Below are 22178 nucleotides of genomic sequence, written 5' to 3'. Positions count from 1 at the left end.
CTTGAAGAGTTGATGATCCTGTTAGCTCAGTGTTTTTACTGTAGTGTCTTGAAGAGTTGATGATCCTGTTAGCTCAGTGTTTTTACTGTAGTGTCTTGCAGAGTTGATGATCCTGTTAGCTCAGTGTTTTTACTGTAGTGTCTTGAAGAGTTGATGATCCTGTTAGCTCAGTGTTTTTACTGTAGTGTCTTGAAGAGTTGATGATCCTGTTAGCTCAGTGTTTTTACTTTAGTGTCTTGAAGAGTTGATGATCCTGTTAGCTCAGTGTTTTTACTGTAGTGTCTTGAAGAGTTGATGATCCTGTTAGCTCAGTGTTTTTACTGTAGTGTCTTGAAGAGTTGATAATCCTGTTAGCTCAGTGTTTTTACTGTATTGTCTTGAAGAGTTGATGATCCTGTTAGCTCAGTGTTTTTACTGTAGTGTCTTGAAGAGTTGATGTCTCTGTTAGCTCAGTGTTTTTACTGTAGTGTCTTGAAGAGTTGATGATCCTGTTAGCTCAGTGTTTTAACTGTAGTGTCTTGCAGAGTTGATGATCCTGTTAGATCAGTATTTTTACTGTAGTGTCTTGAAGAGTTGATGATCCTGTTAGATCAGTGTTTTTACTGTAGTGTCTTGAAGAGTTGATGATCCTGTTAGCTCAGTGTTTTTACTGTAGTGTCTTGAAGAGTTGATGATCCTGTTAGCTCAGTGTTTTTACTGTAGTGTCTTGAAGAGTTGATGTCTCTGTTAGCTCAGTGTTTTTACTGTAGTGTCTTGAATAGTTGATTATCCTGTTAGCTCAGTGTTTTTACTGTAGTGTCTTGAAGAGTTGATGATCCTGTTAGCTCAGTGTTTTTACTGTAGTGTCTTGAAGAGTTGATGATCCTGTTAGCTCAGTGTTTTTACTGTAGTGTCTTGAAGAGTTGATGATCCTGTTAGCTCAGTGTTTTTACTGTAGTGTCTTGAAGAGTTGATGTCTCTGTTAGCTCAGTGTTTTTACTGTAGTGTCTTGAAGAGTTGATGATCCTGTTAGCTCAGTGTTTTTACTGTAGTGTCTTGAAGAGTTGATGTCTCTGTTAGCTCAGTGTTTTTACTGTAGTGTCTTGAAGAGTTGATGTCTCTGTTAGCTCAGTGTTTTTACTGTAGTGTCTTGAATAGTTGATGTCTCTGTTAGCTCAGTGTTTTTACTGTAGTGTCTTGAAGAGTTGATGATCCTGTTAGCTCAGTGTTTTTACTGTAGTGTCTTGAAGAGTTGATGACCCTGTTAGCTCAGTGTTTTTACTGTAGTGTCTTGAAGAGTTGATGATCCTGTTAGCTCAGTGTTTTTACTGTAGTGTCTTGAAGAGTTGATGATCCTGTTAGCTCAGTGTTTTTACTGTAGTGTCTTGAAGAGTTGATGATCCTGTTAGATCAGTGTTTTTACTGTAGTGTCTTGAAGAGTTGATGATCCTGTTAGCTCAGTGTTTTTACTGTAGTGTCTTGAAGAGTTGATGATCCTGTTAGCTCAGTGTTTTTACTGTAGTGTCTTGAAGAGTTGATGATCCTGTTAGCTCAGTGTTTTTACTGTAGTGTCTTGAAGAGTTGATGATCCTGTTAGCCCAGTGTTTTTACTGTAGTGTCTTGAAGAGTTGATGTCTCTGTTAGCTCAGTGTTTTTACTGTAGTGTCTTGAAGAGTTGATGATCCTGTTAGCTCAGTGTTTTTACTGTAGTGTCTTGAAGAGTTGATGATCCTTTTAGCTCAGTGTTTTTACTGTAGTGTCTTGAAGAGTTGATTATCCTGTTAGCTCAGTGTTTTTACTGTAGTGTCTTGAAGAGTTGATGATCCTGTTAGCTCAGTGTTTTTACTGTAGTGTCTTGAAGAGTTGATTATCCTGTTAGCTCAGTGTTTTTACTGTAGTGTCTTGAAGAGTTGATGATCCTGTTAGCTCAGTGTTTTTACTGTAGTGTCTTGAAGAGTTGATGATCCTGTTAGCTCAGTGTTTTTACTGTAGTGTCTTGCAGAGTTGATGATCCTGTTAGCTCAGTGTTTTTACTGTAGTGTCTTGAAGAGTTGATGATCCTGTTAGCTCAGTGTTTTTACTGCAGTGTCTTGAAGAGTTGATGATCCTGTTAGCTCAGTGTTTTTACTGTAGTGTCTTGAAGAGTTGATGTCTCTGTTAGCTCAGTGTTTTTACTGTAGTGTCTTGAAGAGTTGATGATCCTGTTAGCTCAGTGTTTTTACTGTAGTGTCTTGAAGAGTTGATGATCCTGTTAGCTCAGTGTTTTTACTGTAGTGTCTTGAAGAGTTGATGATCCTGTTAGCTCAGTGTTTTTACTGTAGTGTCTTGAAGAGTTGATGTCTCTGTTAGCTCAGTGTTTTTACTGTAGTGTCTTGAAGAGTTGATGTCTCTGTTAGCTCAGTGTTTTTACTGTAGTGTCTTGAAGAGTTGATGATCCTGTTAGCTCAGTGTTTTTACTGTAGTGTCTTGAAGAGTTGATGATCCTGTTAGCTCAGTGTTTTTACTGTAGTGTCTTGAAGAGTTGATGATCCTGTTAGCTCAGTGTTTTTACTGTAGTGTCTTGAAGAGTTGATGTCTCTGTTAGCTCAGTGTTTTTACTGTAGTGTCTTGAAGAGTTGATTATCCTGTTAGATCAGTGTTTTTACTGTAGTGTCTTGAAGAGTTGATGATCCTGTTAGCTCAGTGTTTTTACTGTAGTGTCTTGAAGAGTTGATGATCCTGTTAGCTCAGTGTTTTTACTGTAGTGTCTTGAAGAGTTGATGATCCTGTTAGCTCAGTGTTTTTACTGTAGTGTCTTGAAGAGTTGATGTCTCTGTTAGCTCAGTGTTTTTACTGTAGTGTCTTGAAGAGTTGATGATCCTGTTAGCTCAGTGTTTTAACTGTAGTGTCTTGAAGAGTTGATGATCCTGTTAGATCAGTGTTTTTACTGTAGTGTCTTGAAGAGTTGATGATCCTGTTAGCTCAGTGTTTTTACTGTAGTGTCTTGAAGAGTTGATGATCCTGTTAGCTCAGTGTTTTTACTGTAGTGTCTTGAAGAGTTGATGATCCTGTTAGCTCAGTGTTTTTACTGTAGTGTCTTGAAGAGTTGATGTCTCTGTTAGCTCAGTGTTTTTACTGTAGTGTCTTGAAGAGTTGATTATCCTGTTAGCTCAGTGTTTTTACTGTAGTGTCTTGAAGAGTTTATGATCCTGTTAGCTCAGTGTTTTTACTGTAGTGTCTTGAAGAGTTGATGATCCTGTTAGCTCAGTGTTTTTACTGTAGTGTCTTGAAGAGTTGATTATCCTGTTAGCTCAGTGTTTTTACTGTAGTGTCTTGAAGAGTTGATGATCCTGTTAGCTCAGTGTTTTTACTGTAGTGTCTTGAAGAGTTGATGATCCTGTTAGCTCAGTGTTTTTACTGTAGTGTCTTGCAGAGTTGATGATCCTGTTAGCTCAGTGTTTTTACTGTAGTGTCTTGAAGAGTTGATGATCCTGTTAGCTCAGTGTTTTTACTGTAGTGTCTTGAAGAGTTGATGATCCTGTTAGCTCAGTGTTTTTACTTTAGTGTCTTGAAGAGTTGATGATCCTGTTAGCTCAGTGTTTTTACTGTAGTGTCTTGAAGAGTTGATGATCCTGTTAGCTCAGTGTTTTTACTGTAGTGTCTTGAAGAGTTGATAATCCTGTTAGCTCAGTGTTTTTACTGTATTGTCTTGAAGAGTTGATGATCCTGTTAGCTCAGTGTTTTTACTGTAGTGTCTTGAAGAGTTGATGATCCTGTTAGCTCAGTGTTTTTACTGTAGTGTCTTGAAGAGTTGATGTCTCTGTTAGCTCAGTGTTTTTACTGTAGTGTCTTGAATAGTTGATTATCCTGTTAGCTCAGTGTTTTTACTGTAGTGTCTTGAAGAGTTGATGATCCTGTTAGCTCAGTGTTTTTACCGTAGTGTCTTGAAGAGTTGATGATCCTGTTAGCTCAGTGTTTTTACTGTAGTGTCTTGAAGAGTTGATGATCCTGTTAGCTCAGTGTTTTTACTGTAGTGTCTTGAAGAGTTGATGTCTCTGTTAGCTCAGTGTTTTTACTGTAGTGTCTTGAAGAGTTGATGATCCTGTTAGCTCAGTGTTTTTACTGTAGTGTCTTGAAGAGTTGATGTCTCTGTTAGCTCAGTGTTTTTACTGTAGTGTCTTGAAGAGTTGATGTCTCTGTTAGCTCAGTGTTTTTACTGTAGTGTCTTGAAGAGTTGATGTCTCTGTTAGCTCAGTGTTTTTACTGTAGTGTCTTGAAGAGTTGATGATCCTGTTAGCTCAGTGTTTTTACTGTAGTGTCTTGAAGAGTTGATGTCTCAGTTAGCTCAGTGTTTTTACTGTAGTGTCTTGAAGAGTTGATGATCCTGTTAGCTCAGTGTTTTTACTGTAGTGTCTTGAAGAGTTGATGATCCTGTTAGCTCAGTGTTTTTACTGTAGTGTCTTGAAGAGTTGATGATCCTGTTAGCTCAGTGTTTTTACTGTAGTGTCTTGAAGAGTTGATGATCCTGTTAGATCAGTGTTTTTACTGTAGTGTCTTGAAGAGTTGATGATCCTGTTAGCTCAGTGTTTTTACTGTAGTGTCTTGAAGAGTTGATGATCCTGTTAGCTCAGTGTTTTTACTGTAGTGTCTTGAAGAGTTGATGATCCTGTTAGCTCAGTGTTTTTACTGTAGTGTCTTGAAGAGTTGATGATCCTGTTAGCTCAGTGTTTTTACTGTAGTGTCTTGAAGAGTTGATGTCTCTGTTAGCTCAGTGTTTTTACTGTAGTGTCTTGAAGAGTTGATGATCCTGTTAGCTCAGTGTTTTTACTGTAGTGTCTTGAAGAGTTGATGTCTCTGTTAGCTCAGTGTTTTTACTGTAGTGTCTTGAAGAGTTGATGTCTCTGTTAGCTCAGTGTTTTTACTGTAGTGTCTTGAAGAGTTGATGTCTCTGTTAGCTCAGTGTTTTTACTGTAGTGTCTTGAAGAGTTGATGATCCTGTTAGCTCAGTGTTTTTACTGTAGTGTCTTGAAGAGTTGATGTCTCAGTTAGCTCAGTGTTTTTACTGTAGTGTCTTGAAGAGTTGATGATCCTGTTAGCTCAGTGTTTTTACTGTAGTGTCTTGAAGAGTTGATGATCCTGTTAGCTCAGTGTTTTTACTGTAGTGTCTTGAAGAGTTGATGATCCTGTTAGCTCAGTGTTTTTACTGTAGTGTCTTGAAGAGTTGATGATCCTGTTAGATCAGTGTTTTTACTGTAGTGTCTTGAAGAGTTGATGATCCTGTTAGCTCAGTGTTTTTACTGTAGTGTCTTGAAGAGTTGATGATCCTGTTAGCTCAGTGTTTTTACTGTAGTGTCTTGAAGAGTTGATGATCCTGTTAGCTCAGTGTTTTTACTGTAGTGTCTTGAAGAGTTGATGATCCTGTTAGCCCAGTGTTTTTACTGTAGTGTCTTGAAGAGTTGATGTCTCTGTAAGCTCAGTGTTTTTACTGTAGTGTCTTGAAGAGTTGATGATCCTGTTAGCTCAGTGTTTTTACTGTAGTGTCTTGAAGAGTTGATGATCCTTTTAGCTCAGTGTTTTTACTGTAGTGTCTTGAAGAGTTGATTATCCTGTTAGCTCAGTGTTTTTACTGTAGTGTCTTGAAGAGTTGATGATCCTGTTAGCTCAGTGTTTTTACTGTAGTGTCTTGAAGAGTTGATTATCCTGTTAGCTCAGTGTTTTTACTGTAGTGTCTTGAAGAGTTGATGATCCTGTTAGCTCAGTGTTTTTACTGTAGTGTCTTGAAGAGTTGATGATCCTGTTAGCTCAGTGTTTTTACTGTAGTGTCTTGCAGAGTTGATGATCCTGTTAGCTCAGTGTTTTTACTGTAGTGTCTTGAAGAGTTGATGATCCTGTTAGCTCAGTGTTTTTACTGCAGTGTCTTGAAGAGTTGATGATCCTGTTAGCTCAGTGTTTTTACTGTAGTGTCTTGAAGAGTTGATGTCTCTGTTAGCTCAGTGTTTTTACTGTAGTGTCTTGAAGAGTTGATGATCCTTTTAGCTCAGTGTTTTTACTGTAGTGTCTTGAAGAGTTGATGATCCTGTTAGCTCAGTGTTTTTACTGTAGTGTCTTGAAGAGTTGATGATCCTGTTAGCTCAGTGTTTTTACTGTAGTGTCTTGAAGAGTTGATGTCTCTGTTAGCTCAGTGTTTTTACTGTAGTGTCTTGAAGAGTTGATTATCCTGTTAGATCAGTGTTTTTACTGTAGTGTCTTGAAGAGTTGATGATCCTGTTAGCTCAGTGTTTTTACTGTAGTGTCTTGAAGAGTTGATGATCCTGTTAGCTCAGTGTTTTTACTGTAGTGTCTTGAAGAGTTGATGGTCCTGTTAGATCAGTGTTTTTACTGTAGTGTCTTGAAGAGTTGATGATCCTGTTAGCTCAGTGTTTTTACTGTAGTGTCTTGAAGAGTTGATGATCCTGTTAGCTCAGTGTTTTTACTGTAGTGTCTTGAAGAGTTGATGATCCTGTTAGCTCAGTGTTTTTACTGTAGTGTCTTGAAGAGTTGATGATCCTGTTAGCTCAGTGTTTTTACTGTAGTGTCTTGAAGAGTTGATGATCCTGTTAGCTCAGTGTTTTTACTGTAGTGTCTTGAAGAGTTGATGTCTCTGTTAGCTCAGTGTTTTTACTGTAGTGTCCTGAAGAGTTGATGATCCTGTTAGCTCAGTGTTTTTACTGTAGTGTCTTGAAGAGTTGATGATCCTGTTAGCTCAGTGTTTTTACTGTAGTGTCTTGAAGAGTTATTATTAAGAGTTGATGATCCTGTTAGCTCAGTGTTTTTACTGTAGTGTCTTGAAGAGTTGATGTCTCTGTTAGCTCAGTGTTTTTACTGTAGTGTCTTGAAGAGTTGATTATCCTGTTAGCTCAGTGTTTTTACTCTAGTGTCTTGAAGAGTTGATGATCCTGTTAGCTCAGTGTTTTTACTGTAGTGTCTTGAAGAGTTGATGATCCTGTTAGCTCAGTGTTTTTACTGTAGTGTCTTGAAGAGTTGATGATCCTGTTAGCTCAGTGTTTTTACTGTAGTGTCTTGAAGAGTTGATGTCTCTGTTAGCTCAGTGTTTTTACTGTAGTGTCTTGAAGAGTTGATGATCCTGTTAGCTCAGTGTTTTTACTGTAGTGTCTTGAAGAGTTGATGATCCTGTTAGCTCAGTGTTTTTACTGTAGTGTCTTGAAGAGTTGATGTCTCTGTTAGCTTAGTGTTTTTACTGTAGTGTCTTGAAGAGTTGATGTCTCTGTTAGCTCAGTGTTTTTACTGTAGTGTCTTGAAGAGTTGATGATCCTGTTAGATCAGTGTTTTTACTGTAGTGTCTTGAAGAGTTGATGATCCTGTTAGCTCAGTGTTTTTACTGTAGTGTCTTGAAGAGTTGATGATCCTGTTAGCTCAGTGTTTTTACTGTAGTGTCTTGAAGAGTTGATGATCCTGTTAGCTCAGTGTTTTTACTGTAGTGTCTTGAAGAGTTGATGATCCTGTTAGCTCAGTGTTTTTACTGTAGTGTCTTGAAGAGTTGATGTCTCTGTTAGCTCAGTGTTTTTACTGTAGTGTCTTGAAGAGTTGATTATCCTGTTAGCTCAGTGTTTTTACTGTAGTGTCTTGAAGAGTTGATGATCCTGTTAGCTCAGTGTTTTTACTGTAGTGTCTTGAAGAGTTGATGATCCTGTTAGATCAGTGTTTTTACTGTAGTGTCTTGAAGAGTTGATGATCCTGTTAGCTCAGTGTTTTTACTGTAGTGTCTTGAAGAGTTGATGATCCTGTTAGCTCAGTGTTTTTACTGTAGTGTCTTGAAGAGTTGATGATCCTGTTAGCTCAGTGTTTTTACTGTAGTGTCTTGAAGAGTTGATGATCCTGTTAGCTCAGTGTTTTTACTGTAGTGTCTTGAAGAGTTGATGATCCTGTTAGCTCAGTGTTTTTACTGTAGTGTCTTGAAGAGTTGATGTCTCTGTTAGCTCAGTGTTTTTACTGTAGTGTCTTGAAGAGTTGATTATCCTGTTAGCTCAGTGTTTGTACTGTAGTGTCTTGAAGAGTTGATGATCCTGTCAGCTCAGTTTTTTTACTGTAGTGTCTTGAAGAGTTGATGATCCTGTTAGATCAGTGTTTTTACTGTAGTGTCTTGAAGAGTTGATGATCCTGTTAGCTCAGTGTTTTTACTGTAGTGTCTTGAAGAGTTGATGATCCTGTTAGCTCAGTGTTTTTACTGTAGTGTCTTGAAGAGTTGATGATCCTGTTAGCTCAGTGTTTTTACTGTAGTGTCTTGAAGAGTTGATGATCCTGTTAGCTCAGTGTTTTTACTGTAGTGTCTTGAAGAGTTGATGATCCTGTTAGCTCAGTGTTTTTACTGTAGTGTCTTGAAGAGTTGATGTCTCTGTTAGCTCAGTGTTTTTACTGTAGTGTCTTGAAGAGTTGATTATCCTGTTAGCTCAGTGTTTGTACTGTAGTGTCTTGAAGAGTTGATGATCCTGTTAGCTCAGTGTTTTTACTGTAGTGTCTTGAAGAGTTGATGATCCTGTTAGATCAGTGTTTTTACTGTAGTGTCTTGAAGAGTTGATGATCCTGTTAGCTCAGTGTTTTTACTGTAGTGTCTTGAAGAGTTGATGATCCTGTTAGCTCAGTGTTTTTACTGTAGTGTCTTGAAGAGTTGATGATCCTGTTAGCTCAGTGTTTTTACTGTAGTGTCTTGCAGAGTTGATGATCCTGTTAGCTCAGTGTTTTTACTGTAGTGTCTTGAAGAGTTGATGATCCTGTTAGCTCAGTGTTTTTACTGTAGTGTCTTGAAGAGTTGATGATCCTGTTAGCTCAGTGTTTTTACTGTAGTGTCTTGAAGAGTTGATGATCCTGTTAGCTCAGTGTTTTTACTTTAGTGTCTTGAAGAGTTGATGTCTCTGTTAGCTCAGTGTTTTTACTGTAGTGTCTTGAAGAGTTGATCCTGTTAGCTCAATGTTTTTACTGTAGTGTCTTGAAGAGTTGATGATCCTGTTAGCTCAGTGTTTTTACTGTAGTGTCTTGAAGAGTTGATGTCTCTGTTAGCTCAGTGTTTTTACTGTAGTGTCTTGAAGAGTTGATTATCCTGTTAGCTCAGTGTTTGTACTGTAGTGTCTTGAAGAGTTGATGATCCTGTTAGCTCAGTGTTTTTACTGTAGTGTCTTGAAGAGTTGATGATCCTGTTAGCTCAGTGTTTTTACTGTAGTGTCTTGAAGAGTTGATGATCCTGTTAGCTCAGTGTTTTTACTGTAGTGTCTTGAAGAGTTGATGTCTCTGTTAGCTCAGTGTTTTTACTGTAGTGTCTTGAAGAGTTGATTATCCTGTTAGCTCAGTGTTTTTACTGTAGTGTCTTGAAGAGTTGATGATCCTGTTAGCTCAGTGTTTTTACTGTAGTGTCTTGAAGAGTTGATGATCCTGTTAGATCAGTGTTTTTACTGTAGTGTCTTGAAGAGTTGATGATCCTGTTAGCTCAGTGTTTTTACTGTAGTGTCTTGAAGAGTTGATGATCCTGTTAGCTCAGTGTTTTTACTGTAGTGTCTTGAAGAGTTGATGATCCTGTTAGCTCAGTGTTTTTACTGTAGTGTCTTGAAGAGTTGATGATCCTGTTAGCTCAGTGTTTTTACTGTAGTGTCTTGAAGAGTTGATGATCCTGTTAGCTCAGTGTTTTTACTGTAGTGTCTTGAAGAGTTGATGTCTCTGTTAGCTCAGTGTTTTTACTGTAGTGTCTTGAAGAGTTGATTATCCTGTTAGCTCAGTGTTTGTACTGTAGTGTCTTGAAGAGTTGATGATCCTGTTAGCTCAGTTTTTTTACTGTAGTGTCTTGAAGAGTTGATGATCCTGTTAGATCAGTGTTTTTACTGTAGTGTCTTGAAGAGTTGATGATCCTGTTAGCTCAGTGTTTTTACTGTAGTGTCTTGAAGAGTTGATGATCCTGTTAGCTCAGTGTTTTTACTGTAGTGTCTTGAAGAGTTGATGATCCTGTTAGCTCAGTGTTTTTACTGTAGTGTCTTGAAGAGTTGATGATCCTGTTAGCTCAGTGTTTTTACTGTAGTGTCTTGAAGAGTTGATGATCCTGTTAGCTCAGTGTTTTTACTGTAGTGTCTTGAAGAGTTGATGTCTCTGTTAGCTCAGTGTTTTTACTGTAGTGTCTTGAAGAGTTGATTATCCTGTTAGCTCAGTGTTTGTACTGTAGTGTCTTGAAGAGTTGATGATCCTGTTAGCTCAGTGTTTTTACTGTAGTGTCTTGAAGAGTTGATGATCCTGTTAGATCAGTGTTTTTACTGTAGTGTCTTGAAGAGTTGATGATCCTGTTAGCTCAGTGTTTTTACTGTAGTGTCTTGAAGAGTTGATGATCCTGTTAGCTCAGTGTTTTTACTGTAGTGTCTTGAAGAGTTGATGATCCTGTTAGCTCAGTGTTTTTACTGTAGTGTCTTGCAGAGTTGATGATCCTGTTAGCTCAGTGTTTTTACTGTAGTGTCTTGAAGAGTTGATGATCCTGTTAGCTCAGTGTTTTTACTGTAGTGTCTTGAAGAGTTGATGATCCTGTTAGCTCAGTGTTTTTACTGTAGTGTCTTGAAGAGTTGATGATCCTGTTAGCTCAGTGTTTTTACTGTAGTGTCTTGAAGAGTTGATGTCTCTGTTAGCTCAGTGTTTTTACTGTAGTGTCTTGAAGAGTTGATGATCCTGTTAGCTCAATGTTTTTACTGTAGTGTCTTGAAGAGTTGATGATCCTGTTAGCTCAGTGTTTTTACTGTAGTGTCTTGAAGAGTTGATGTCTCTGTTAGCTCAGTGTTTTTACTGTAGTGTCTTGAAGAGTTGATTATCCTGTTAGCTCAGTGTTTGTACTGTAGTGTCTTGAAGAGTTGATGATCCTGTTAGCTCAGTGTTTTTACTGTAGTGTCTTGAAGAGTTGATGATCCTGTTAGATCAGTGTTTTTACTGTAGTGTCTTGAAGAGTTGATTATCCTGTTAGCTCAGTGTTTTTACTGTAGTGTCTTGAAGAGTTGATGATCCTGTTAGCTCAGTGTTTTTACTGTAGTGTCTTGAAGAGTTGATGATCCTGTTAGCTCAGTGTTTTTACTGTAGTGTCTTGCAGAGTTGATGATCCTGTTAGCTCAGTGTTTTTACTGTAGTGTCTTGAAGAGTTGATGTCTCTGTTAGCTCATTGTTTTTACTGTAGTGTCTTGAAGAGTTGATGATCCTGTTAGCTCAGTGTTTTTACTGTAGTGTCTTGAAGAGTTGATGATCCTGTTAGCTCAGTGTTTTTACTGTAGTGTCTTGAAGAGTTGATGATCCTGTTAGCTCAGTGTTTTTACTGTAGTGTCTTGAAGAGTTGATGATCCTGTTAGCTCAGTGTTTTTACTGTAGTGTCTTGAAGAGTTGATGTGTCTGTTAGCTCAGTGTTTTTACTGTAGTGTCTTGAAGAGTTGATGATCCTGTTAGCTCAGTGTTTTAACTGTAGTGTCTTGAAGAGTGGATGATCCTGTTAGATCAGTGTTTTTACTGTAGTGTCTTGAAGAGTTGATGATCCTGTTAGCTCAGTGTTTTTACTGTAGTGTCTTGAAGAGTTGATGATCCTGTTAGCTCAGTGTTTTTACTGTAGTGTCTTGAAGAGTTGATGATCCTGTTAGCTCAGTGTTTTTACTGTAGTGTCTTGAAGAGTTGATGTCTCTGTTAGCTCAGTGTTTTTACCGTAGTGTCTTGAAGAGTTGATTATCCTGTTAGCTCAGTGTTTTTACTGTAGTGTCTTGAAGAGTTGATGATCCTGTTAGCTCAGTGTTTTTACTGTAGTGTCTTGAAGAGTTGATGATCCTGTTAGCTCAGTGTTTTTACTGTAGTGTCTTGAAGAGTTGATGATCCTGTTAGCTCAGTGTTTTTACTGTAGTGTCTTGAAGAGTTATGATCCTGTTAGCTCAGTATTTTTACTGTAGTGTCTTGAAGAGTTGATGATCCTGTTAGCTCAGTGTTTTTACTGTAGTGTCTTGCAGAGTTGATGATCATGTTAGCTCAGTGTTTTTACTGTAGTGTCTTGAAGAGTTGATGTCTCTGTTAGCTCAGTGTTTTTACTGTAGTGTCTTGAAGAGTTGATGATCCTGTTAGCTCAGTGTTTTTACTGTAGTGTCTTGAAGAGTTGATGATCCTGTTAGCTCAGTGTTTTTACTGTAGTGTCTTGAAGAGTTGATGATCCTGTTAGCTCAGTGTTTTTACTGTAGTGTCTTGAAGAGTTGATGATCCTGTTAGCTCAGTGTTTTTACTGTAGAGTCTTGAAGAGTTGATGATCCTGTTAGCTCAGTGTTTTTACTGTAGTGTCTTGAAGAGTTGATGTCTCTGTTAGCTCAGTGTTTTTACTGTAGTGTCTTGAAGAGTTGATGATCCTGTTAGCTCAGTGTTTTTACTGTAGTGTCTTCCTGGTGGGCCATCTATTGGTAAACATTTAAATTAAACAAATACCTAACGCAACAATGCTGTAGCGTTGATTTATGATTCAGCAAAGTACTTAAAGCAGGAAGCAAAGTACTATAAGCATACGTTGGAGCTGATCGTGGACTTCAGGAGACAGCAGAGGGAGCTTGGCCCCTAATAACCTCACAAACTTTTACAGATGGACCATTGAGAGCATCCTGTTGGGCTGTTTCATCGCCTGGTACGGCAACTGCACTGTCTGCAACCGTAGGGCTCTACTGAGGGTGGTGCAGTTGTTGGTGATTTTTCTGTAAACGATTAGATAAACAAAGTTAATTACACACATGACAAACAAGGAGTCATAATTAAGCATTGGTACATTGCTGCTGCTAGGCAAGAACTTAGTTAATTCCTCTCACTAGGTTTGTGTGTGTGTAAAATGGGCATCTGCCCTGTCATTGGGTCAAATTCTACAGTTGTCTTATGTTATCTATGACTGGAGCCAGACTATGACCCTGTGGCTCTCCATGGGCATATCCCTGGAGCGAACCAGGGTTGAACAGAGTTCAGGCTAAAACTTTGTCTCTCCTTGGGCGTCTTCTTGACTGATTACAGCATGATGGGGTGGGGTTTGTGTATGTTTGAAAGATTGAGTATGGACCTGTCATGTCCAACAATCAGTCTTCAGGTCAAGCCCGGGGGAGCCGGGGTTGAACGGAGTTTAAACTAAACATGAGTGTTTTTGCAAGATAAGGGTGTGATTGATTGTAATAATATGGTTTCTAAACTGAATGACAGTTAAATTAAGCCACTATCATAGACGAAGGGAGTGGGCGGAGCGGTAGAGAGACGAAGGGAGTGGGTGGAGCGGTAGAGAGACGAAGGGAGTGGGTGGAGCGGTAGAGAGACGAAGGGAGTGGGTGGAGCGGTAGAGAGACGAAGGGAGTGGGTGGAGCGGTAGAGAGACGAAGGGAGTGGGTGGAGCGGTGGAGAGACGAAGGGAGTGGGCGGAGCGGTAGAGAGACGAAGGGAGTGGGTGGAGCGGTAGAGAGACGAAGGGAGTGGGCGGAGCGGTAGAAAGACGAAGGGAGTGGGTGGAGCGGTAGAGAGACTAAGGGAGTGGGCGGAGCGGTAGAGAGACGAAGGGAGTGGGTGGAGCGGTAGAGAGACGAAGGGAGTGGGTGGAGCGGTAGAGAGACGAAGGGAGTGGGTGGAGCGGTAGAGAGACGAAGGGAGTGGGTGGAGCGGTAGAGAGACGAAGGGAGTGGGTGGAGCGGTAGAGAGAAGAAGGGAGTGGGTGGAGCGGTAGAGAGACGAAGGGAGTGGGTGGAGCGGTAGAGAGACGAAGGGAGTGGGTGGAGCGGTAGAGAGACGAAGGGAGTGGGTGGAGCGGTAGAGAGACGAAGGGAGTGGGTGGAGCGGTAGAGAGCGGGAAACTGAAGACAATGGTAGGAGAACCCAAGAGGGAGGGGCTTTTAAGCTAGGATGTGTGGGAATGAGACTATCGAGGAGGAGCAGAGAGAGAGAAGGGAGGATGCTTTGCAAATCACCCCGGCTTTGTCCATTGTAATAAAGTCTCTAGATTCTACAAAAACTCTGTAAGAACTTTGATTTTTAATAAAGTATAGTGACAATTTTCCACATCACAGTCTGCCCAATGCATCACCGGGGGTACATTGCCTGCCCTCCAGGACATATACAGCACCAGGTGTCAAAGGAAGGCCAAGAAGATCATTAAGGACCTCAGCCACCCGAGCCACTGCCTGTTCACCCCGCTACCATCCAGAAGGAGAGGTCAGTACAGGTGAATCAGCTGGGACAGAGAGACTGAAAAACAGCTTCTATCTCAAGGCCATCAGACTGTTAAATAGCCATCACTAGCCGGCCTCCACCCAGTACCCTGCCCTGAACTTAGTCACTGGCACTAATCGGCCTCCACCCAGTACCCTGCCCTGAACCTAGTCACTGGCACTAGCCGGCTACCACCTGGTTACTCATTCCTGCACCTTAGAGGCAGCTGCCCTATGTACATAGACATGGAACACTGGCCACTTTAATAATGGAACACTGGTCACTTTAATGTTTACATCCTGTTTTACCCACTTCATGTGTATATACTGTATTCTAGTCAAGGCCATCATTTAACTATTGCTGTACATATAGTATTCTATCCACGTATTCTACAGATATACCATATATTCTATCCATATACTGTCCATAATGTCTATACATGCCATCACATATATATACACAGTGCATTCGGAAATTATTCAGACCCCTTGATTTTTTCCACATTTTGTTACGTTACAGCCTTATTCTAAAATGGATCAAATAGCAGCTTTATGGTAGAGTGGCCAAACGGAGTTTGCCAAAGGCACTTAAAGGACTCTCAGACCGTGAGAAACAAGATTCTCTGGCCTGATGAAACCCAGATTTAACTCTTTGCCCTGAATGCCAAATGTCACGCCTGGAAGAAAGCAGGCACCGCTCATCACCTGGCCAATCTTGATGGTTGTAAAGTCGTCTCAAATAAAACTGTGAAGGACCTAGGCGTTACTCTTGACCCTGATCTCTCTTTTGACGAACATATCAAGACTGTTTCAAGGACAGCTTTTTTCCATCTACGAACATTGCAAAAATCAGAAATTTTCTGTCCAAAAATGATGCAGAAAAATTAATCCATGCATTTGTTACTTCTAGGTTAGACTACTGCAATGCTCTATTTTCCGGCTACCCGGATAAAGCACTAAATAAACTTCAGTTAGTGCTAAATACGGCTGCTAGAATCCTGACTAGAACCAAGAAATTTGATCATATTACTCCAGTGCTAGCTTCCCTACACTGGCTTCCTGTTAAGGCAAGGGCTGATTTCAAGGTTTTACTGTTAACCTATAAAGCGTTACATGGGCTTGCTCCTACCTATCTTTCCGAGTTGGTCCTGCCGTACATACCAATACGTACGCTACGGTCACAAGACGCAGGCCTCCTAATTGTCCCTAGAATTTCTAAGCAAACAGCGGGAGGCAGGGCTTTCTCCTATAGATCTCCATTTTTATGGAACAGTCTGCCTACCCATGTGAGAGACGCAGACTCGGTCTCAACCTTTAAGTCTTTACTGAAGACTTATCTCTTCAGTAGGTCATATGATTGAGTGTAGTCTGGCCCAGGAGTGTGAAGGTGAACGGAAAGGCTGGAGCAACGAACAGCCCTTGCTGTCTCTGCCAGGCCGGTTCCCCTCTCCACTGGGGTTCTCTGCCTCTAACCCTGTTGCAGGGGCTGAGTCACTGGCTTGCTGGTGCTCTTTCATGCCGTCCCTGGGAGGGGTGCGTCACTTGAGTGGGTTGAGTTACTGACGTGATCTTCCTGTCTGGGTTGGCGCCCCCCCCTTGGTTTGTGCTGTGGTGGAGACCTCTGTGGGCTATACTCGGCCTTGTCTCAGGATTGTAAGTTGGTGGTTGGGGATATCCCTCTAGTGGTGCGGGGGCTGTGCTTTGGCGGAGTGGGTGGGGTTATATCCTTCCTGTTTGGCCCTGTCCGGGGGTTTCTTCGGATGGGGCCACAGTGTCTCCGGACCGCTCCTGTCTCAGCCTCCAGTATTTATGCTGCAGTAGTTTATGTGTCGGGGGGCTGGGGTTAGTTGGTTATACCTGGAGTACTTCTCCTGTCTTATCCAGTGTCCTGTGTGAATTTAAGTATGCTCTCTCTAATTCTCTCGTTCTCTCTTTCTCTCTGAGAACCTGAGCCCTAGGACCATACGTCAGGACTACCGGGCATGATGACACCTTGCTGTCCCCAGTCCGCCTGGCCTTGCTGCTATTCCAGTTTCAACTGTTCTGCCTGCGGCTACGAAACCCCTACCTGTCCCAGACCTGCTGTTTTCAACTCTAAATGATCGGCTATGAAAAGCCAACTGAGAGACCTGAGCCCTAGGACCATACGTCGGGACTACCGGCCGTGGTGACTCCTTGCTGTCCCCAGTCCACCTGGCCTTGCTGCTATTCCAGTTTAAACTGTTCTGCCTGCGGTTATGGAACCCCTACCTGTCCCAGACCTGCTGTTTTAAACTCTAATGATCGGCTATGAAAAGCCAACTGAGATTTATTCCTGATTATTATTTGACCATGCTTGTCACTTATGAACATTTTTGAACATCTTGGCATGGTTCTGTTATAATCTCCACCCGGCACAGCCAGAAGAGGACTGGCCACCCCTCATAGCCTGGTTCCTCTCTAGGTTTCTTCCTAGGTTTTGCCTTTCTAGGGAGTTTTTCCTAGCCACCGTGCTTCTACACCTGCATTACTAGCTGTTTGGGGTTTTAGGCTGGGTTTCTGTACAGCACTTCGAGATATTAGCTGATGTAAGAAGGGCTATATAAAATAAAATTGATTGATTGATTGAATACCATCCCTACGGTGAAGCATGGTGGTGGCAGCATCATGCTGTGGGACTGTTTATCAGCGGCAGGGACTGGGAGACTAGTTAGGATTGAGGGAAAGATGAACGGAGCAAATTACAGAGAAATCCTTGATGAAAACCTGCTCCAGAGCACTCAGGACCTCAGACTGGGGCGAAGGTTCACCTTCCAACAGGACAACGACCCTAAGCACACAGTCAAGATAACGCAGGAGTGGCTTCAGGACAAGTCTCTGAATGTCCTTTAGTGGCCCAGCCAGATCCCGGACTTGAACCCGATCGAACATCTCTGGAGAGAACTGAAAATAGCTGTGCAGCGACGCTCCCCATCCAACCTGACAGAGCATGAGAGGATCTGCAGAGAAGAATGGGAGAAACTCCTCAAATACAGGTGTGCCAAGCTTGTAGCGTCATACCCAAGAAGACTCAAGGCTGTAATCACTGCCAAAGGTGCTTCAACAAGTACTGAGTAAAGGGTCTGAATACTTATGTAAATTGATATTTCCGTTTTTTTTTTTTTTTTTATAAATTGGAAAAAAATACAAATACACGTTTATTGCTTTGTCATTATGGGGTATTGTGTGTAGATTAATGAGGGGGGGGAAACTATTTTATCAATTTTAGAATAAGGCTGTAACGTAACAAAATGTGGAAAAAGTCAAGGGGTCTGAATACTTTCCGAATGCACTGCACCTAGTATTAAGCCATCTGAGCTGCTTCAATATTCATATATATTAGGCCTATAGGCTACTATTATCTAAAAGCGACTTTGACTTTATTAATTCTTGTTCAAAAACTGAAGAAATGCAGAATTTACATAATCAAACATCGCAAACAAAATAGCAGGAGAAAACACTTAGAATACAGAACACATGGCCAACATAAAACAAACACTTAGAATACAGAACACATGGCCAACATAATACAAACACTTAGAATACAGAACACATGGCCAACATCATACAAACACTTAGAATACAGAACACATGGCCAACATCATACAAACCCTTAGAATACAGAACACATGGCCAACATAATACAAACACTTAGAATACAGAACACATGGCCAACATCATACAAACACTTAGAATACAGAACACATGGCCAACATCATACAAACACTTAGAATACAGAACACATGGCCAACATAAAACAAACACTTAGAATACAGAACACATGGCCAACATAATACAAACACTTAGAATACAGAACACATGGCCAACATAATACAAACACTTAGAATACAGAACACATGGCCAACATCATACAAACACTTAGAATACAGAACACATGGCCAACATAAAACAAACACTTAGAATACAGAACACATGGCCAACATAATACAAACACTTAGAATACAGAACACATGGCCAACATAATACAAACACTAGAATACAGAACACATGGCCAACATCATACAAACACTTAGAATACAGAACACATGGCCAACATAATACAAACACTTAGAATACAGAACACATGGCCAACATCATACAAACACTTAGAATACAGAACACATGGTCAACATAATACAAACACTTAGAATACAGAACACATGAACAACATAATACAAACACTTAGAATATAGAACACATGGCCAACATCATACAAACACTTAGAATACAGAACACATGGCCAACATAATACAAACACTTAGAATACAGAACACATGGCCAACATCATACAAACACTTAGAATACAGAACACATGGTCAACATAATACAAACACTTAGAATACAGAACACATGAACAACATAATACAAACACTTAGAATACAGAACACATGGCCAACATCATACAAACACTTAGAATACAGAACACATGGCCAACATCATACAAACACTTAGAAAACAGAACACATGAACAACATAATACAAACACTTAGAATACAGAACACATGGCCAACATCATACAAACACTTAGAAAACAGAACACATGGCCAACATCATACAAACACTTAGAAAACAGAACACATGGCCAACATCATACAAACACTTAGAAAACAGAACACATGAACAACATAATACAAACACTTAGAATACAGAACACATGGCCAACATCATACAAACACTTAGAATACAGAACACATGGCCAACATCATACAAACACTTAGAATATAGAACACATGGCCAACATAATACAAACACTTAGAATACAGAACACATGGCCAACATCATACAAACACTTAGAATACAGAACACATGGCCAACATCATACAAACACTTAGAATACAGAACACATGGCCAACATCAAATCAAATGTTATTTGCCACATGCGCCGAATACAACAGGTGTAGACATTACAGTGACATGCTTACTGACAAGCCCTTAACCAACAATGCAGTTTTAAGAAAAATAATAGTTAAGTACAAAATATATCAGTAAAAAAAAAAAAAAAAAAAAAAATATTAAAGAGCAGCAGTAAAATAACAGTAGGGAGGCTATATACAGGGGGGTACCGGTACAGAGTCAATGGGAAATAACAGTAGGGAGGCTAAATACAGGGGGGTACCGGTACAGAGTCAATGGGAAATAACAGTAGAGAGGCTATATACAGGGGGTACCGGTACAGAGTCAATGTGTAATAACAGTAGAGAGGCTATATACAGGGGGGTACCGGTACAGAGTCAATGTGAAATAACAGTAGAGAGACTATATACAGGGGGTACCGGTACAGAGTCAATGTGAAATAACAGTAGGGAGGCTATATACAGGGGGGTACCGGTACAGAGTCAATGTGAAATAACAGTAGGGAGGCTATATACAGGGGGTACCAGTACAGAGTCAATGTGAAATAACAGTAGGGAGGCTATATACAGGGGGGTACCGGTACAGAGTCAATGGGAAATAACAGTAGAGAGGCTATATACAGGGGGTACCGGTACAGAGTCAATGGGAAATAACAGTAGGGAGGCTATATACAGGGGGTACCGGTGCAGAGTCAATGTGTAATAACAGTAGAGAGGCTATATACAGGGCGGTACCGGTACAGAGTCAATGTGAAATAACAGTAGGGAGGCTATATACAGGGGGGTACCGGTACAGAGTCAATGTGAAATAACAGTAGGGAGGCTATATACAGGGGGGTACCGGTACAGAGTCAATGTGTAATAACAGTAGGGAGGCTATATACAGGGGGGTACCGGTACAGAGTCAATGTGAAATAACAGTAGGGAGGCTATATACAGGGGGGTACCGTACAGAGTCAATGTGAAATAACAGTAGGGAGGCTATATACAGGGGGGTACCGGTACAGAGTCAATGGGAAATAACAGTAGGGAGGCTATATACAGGGGGGTACCGGTACAGAGTCAATGGGAAATAACAGTAGGGAGGCTATATACAGGGGGGTACCGGTACAGAGTCAATGGGAAATAACAGTAGCGAGGCTATATACAGGGGGTACCGGTACAGAGTCAATGTGAAATAACAGTAGGGAGGCTATATACAGGGGGTACCAGTACAGAGTCAATGTGAAATAACAGTAGGGAGGCTATATACAGGGGGGTACCGGTACAGAGTCAATGGGAAATAACAGTAGAGAGGCTATATACAGGGGGTACCGGTACAGAGTCAATGTGCGGGGCGCAGGTTTGTCGACGTAAATGATGTAATATGTACATGTGAGTAGAGGTAAAGTGACTAGGCATAAATAATTAACAGAGTAGCATCAGCGTAAAAAGATGGGGTTGGGGGGCAAATAGTCTGGGTAGCCATGATTAGCTATTCAGGAGTCTTATGGCTTGGGGGTAGAAGCTTGGTGGAGACCTACACGGTATAAATAGGGGGTGGAGACCTACATGGTATAAATAGGGGGTGGAGACCTACACGGTATAAATACGGCTCCGGTACAACACAACGTCACCTGCCTACACCCCTTCACTACGGAGAGAATGTGGAACTTTACACGACTGACTCTCGCACTCCTCTGTGTTGCCGGTGAGTGTTGTTCAATTTTACTTAATTAGTTTCAAGTGGCAGTCAAATAGTTTTATTAAATAACATTAACTTCTAAGAGCAGTTTAGACAAACAGTCGATACTACCCCCGGACTGCCTCTGTTGGCGCCCGCGCAAATCTACGACTAGAGAAAAGATGTGCTATCTGTCGTTTAGATTAGAACGGCTGGAAATCAAATCTGATGTTAAATCATAATTAGTCTAAGGCTTGACATCTTTCTCCATTTTAGTTTTGGCACGAGGAGCGAGTCTCCCTGACGGCAGCATAGAGGTAAGCAGGCTAAACCGTTTCTTTTTTTGGAGGGAAAGGCTATGCGCATTCATAAAACACTTTGTCATATGTGCTGGATTGACAGTAGTTAATAATGTAGAACACTGGTATGGGCCTTACTCTGTACAAGATTCAATTGTTCACCAAGTACACCTGTATGTATACAGTCACTTCCTGGTCAACAACTAGTTGACATGACAGTCAGGGGTGTATTCATTAGTCCGATTCTGTTGCATAACGTTTTTCAACCAATGAGAATTTCTATTGGGCAAATTCCCTGTTTGTGTTGCGTTTGCTTCAATTTGTTTGCTTGAGTGAAACGTTTTGCAATAGAATCTGAGAAATGAATACACCCCAGGTGCACTGTGGAAGGGGTGGAAAACGTATGGCTTGTTCCCTGTTATCCATGTTCTCTTCATATGGTGTCATACTAGTACACTATATTACCAACACCTCTTATTTATTTATTACATAACCTGGTTTTTGTCCAACAGCCTAACTGTTCCAAGTACGACCTGCCCGCGTGCAACAGGATATATGATCCAGTGTGTGGAACCGATGGCATCACCTACAGTAACGAATGCATGCTGTGCTATGAAAACATGTAAGTAACCAACTAAAGCTTTCAACAACTTGTCTTGTTCTGTGCTTGTCTGTCTGTGCCTCTGTCTCGTTCTGTGTTTGTGCGTGTCTTTAATTCTGCTCCGTGTGTGTTCCCAGGGTGCATAATCGTCACGTTCACATCAGGAGTAACGGAGAGTGCTGAACCAGACGTGACCGTCCATTGTCTCAGCGACACACCAGGCCCTCAACATTACTTTGAACCATTTCCTGTTGCCTTGTCAAAACACTGACATGTTTTCTGCTGCCTTCTAAAAACCGGTCTCAAGTGCCTCAATAAACTTTGAACAATTTCTTCAATGCCTGTTTCCTTCTCCAACCCTTATTTGCTCCCTGTTTGTCATAGTCTTCTGTAGAGCACTTCACTACCTAGTCTTTAAGACTTGTGTAGTGTACTTCTTGGTGGTAAAATGGTCAACTTGTAAAATTGTATTTTAAATGGAATAGTCTTCATCGTGTGTGCTTTATTTCTCCACCTTTTTATCTGTAATTAAAACTATTTTAGCAAAGTAAATTGTTTCCTTGTCAACCGGAAGAGTCTGGAAGA

The 22178-nt window shown here is 40.8% G+C and overlaps 2 protein-coding genes across 2 annotated transcripts in view; one reads left to right on the top strand and one right to left on the bottom strand.

Annotated features, from left to right (window-relative positions):
• LOC311118502 (NACHT, LRR and PYD domains-containing protein 3-like) overlaps positions 1–22178 on the bottom strand; it is a 216042-nt gene that overhangs the window by 142106 nt on the left and 51758 nt on the right. The window lies entirely within an intron of this gene.
• LOC311118504 (trypsin inhibitor ClTI-1-like) lies at positions 20641–21926 on the top strand. Its single transcript, XM_084193296.1, has 4 exons — positions 20641–20720; positions 20970–21010; positions 21505–21614; positions 21731–21926. The coding sequence occupies exons 1-4, from the start codon at positions 20675–20677 to the stop codon at positions 21774–21776; spliced, it is 243 nt and encodes an 80-aa protein (XP_084049422.1). The 5' UTR covers positions 20641–20674; the 3' UTR covers positions 21777–21926.

The sequence above is a fragment of the Coregonus lavaretus genome (assembly GCF_964263955.1).
Source record: "Coregonus lavaretus genome assembly, contig: HAP1_SCAFFOLD_743, whole genome shotgun sequence".
Lineage (NCBI taxonomy): Eukaryota > Metazoa > Chordata > Actinopteri > Salmoniformes > Salmonidae > Coregonus > Coregonus lavaretus.
Note: the sequence above shows the minus strand (reverse complement) of the source record. Positions and strands in the feature narration are given on the sequence as shown.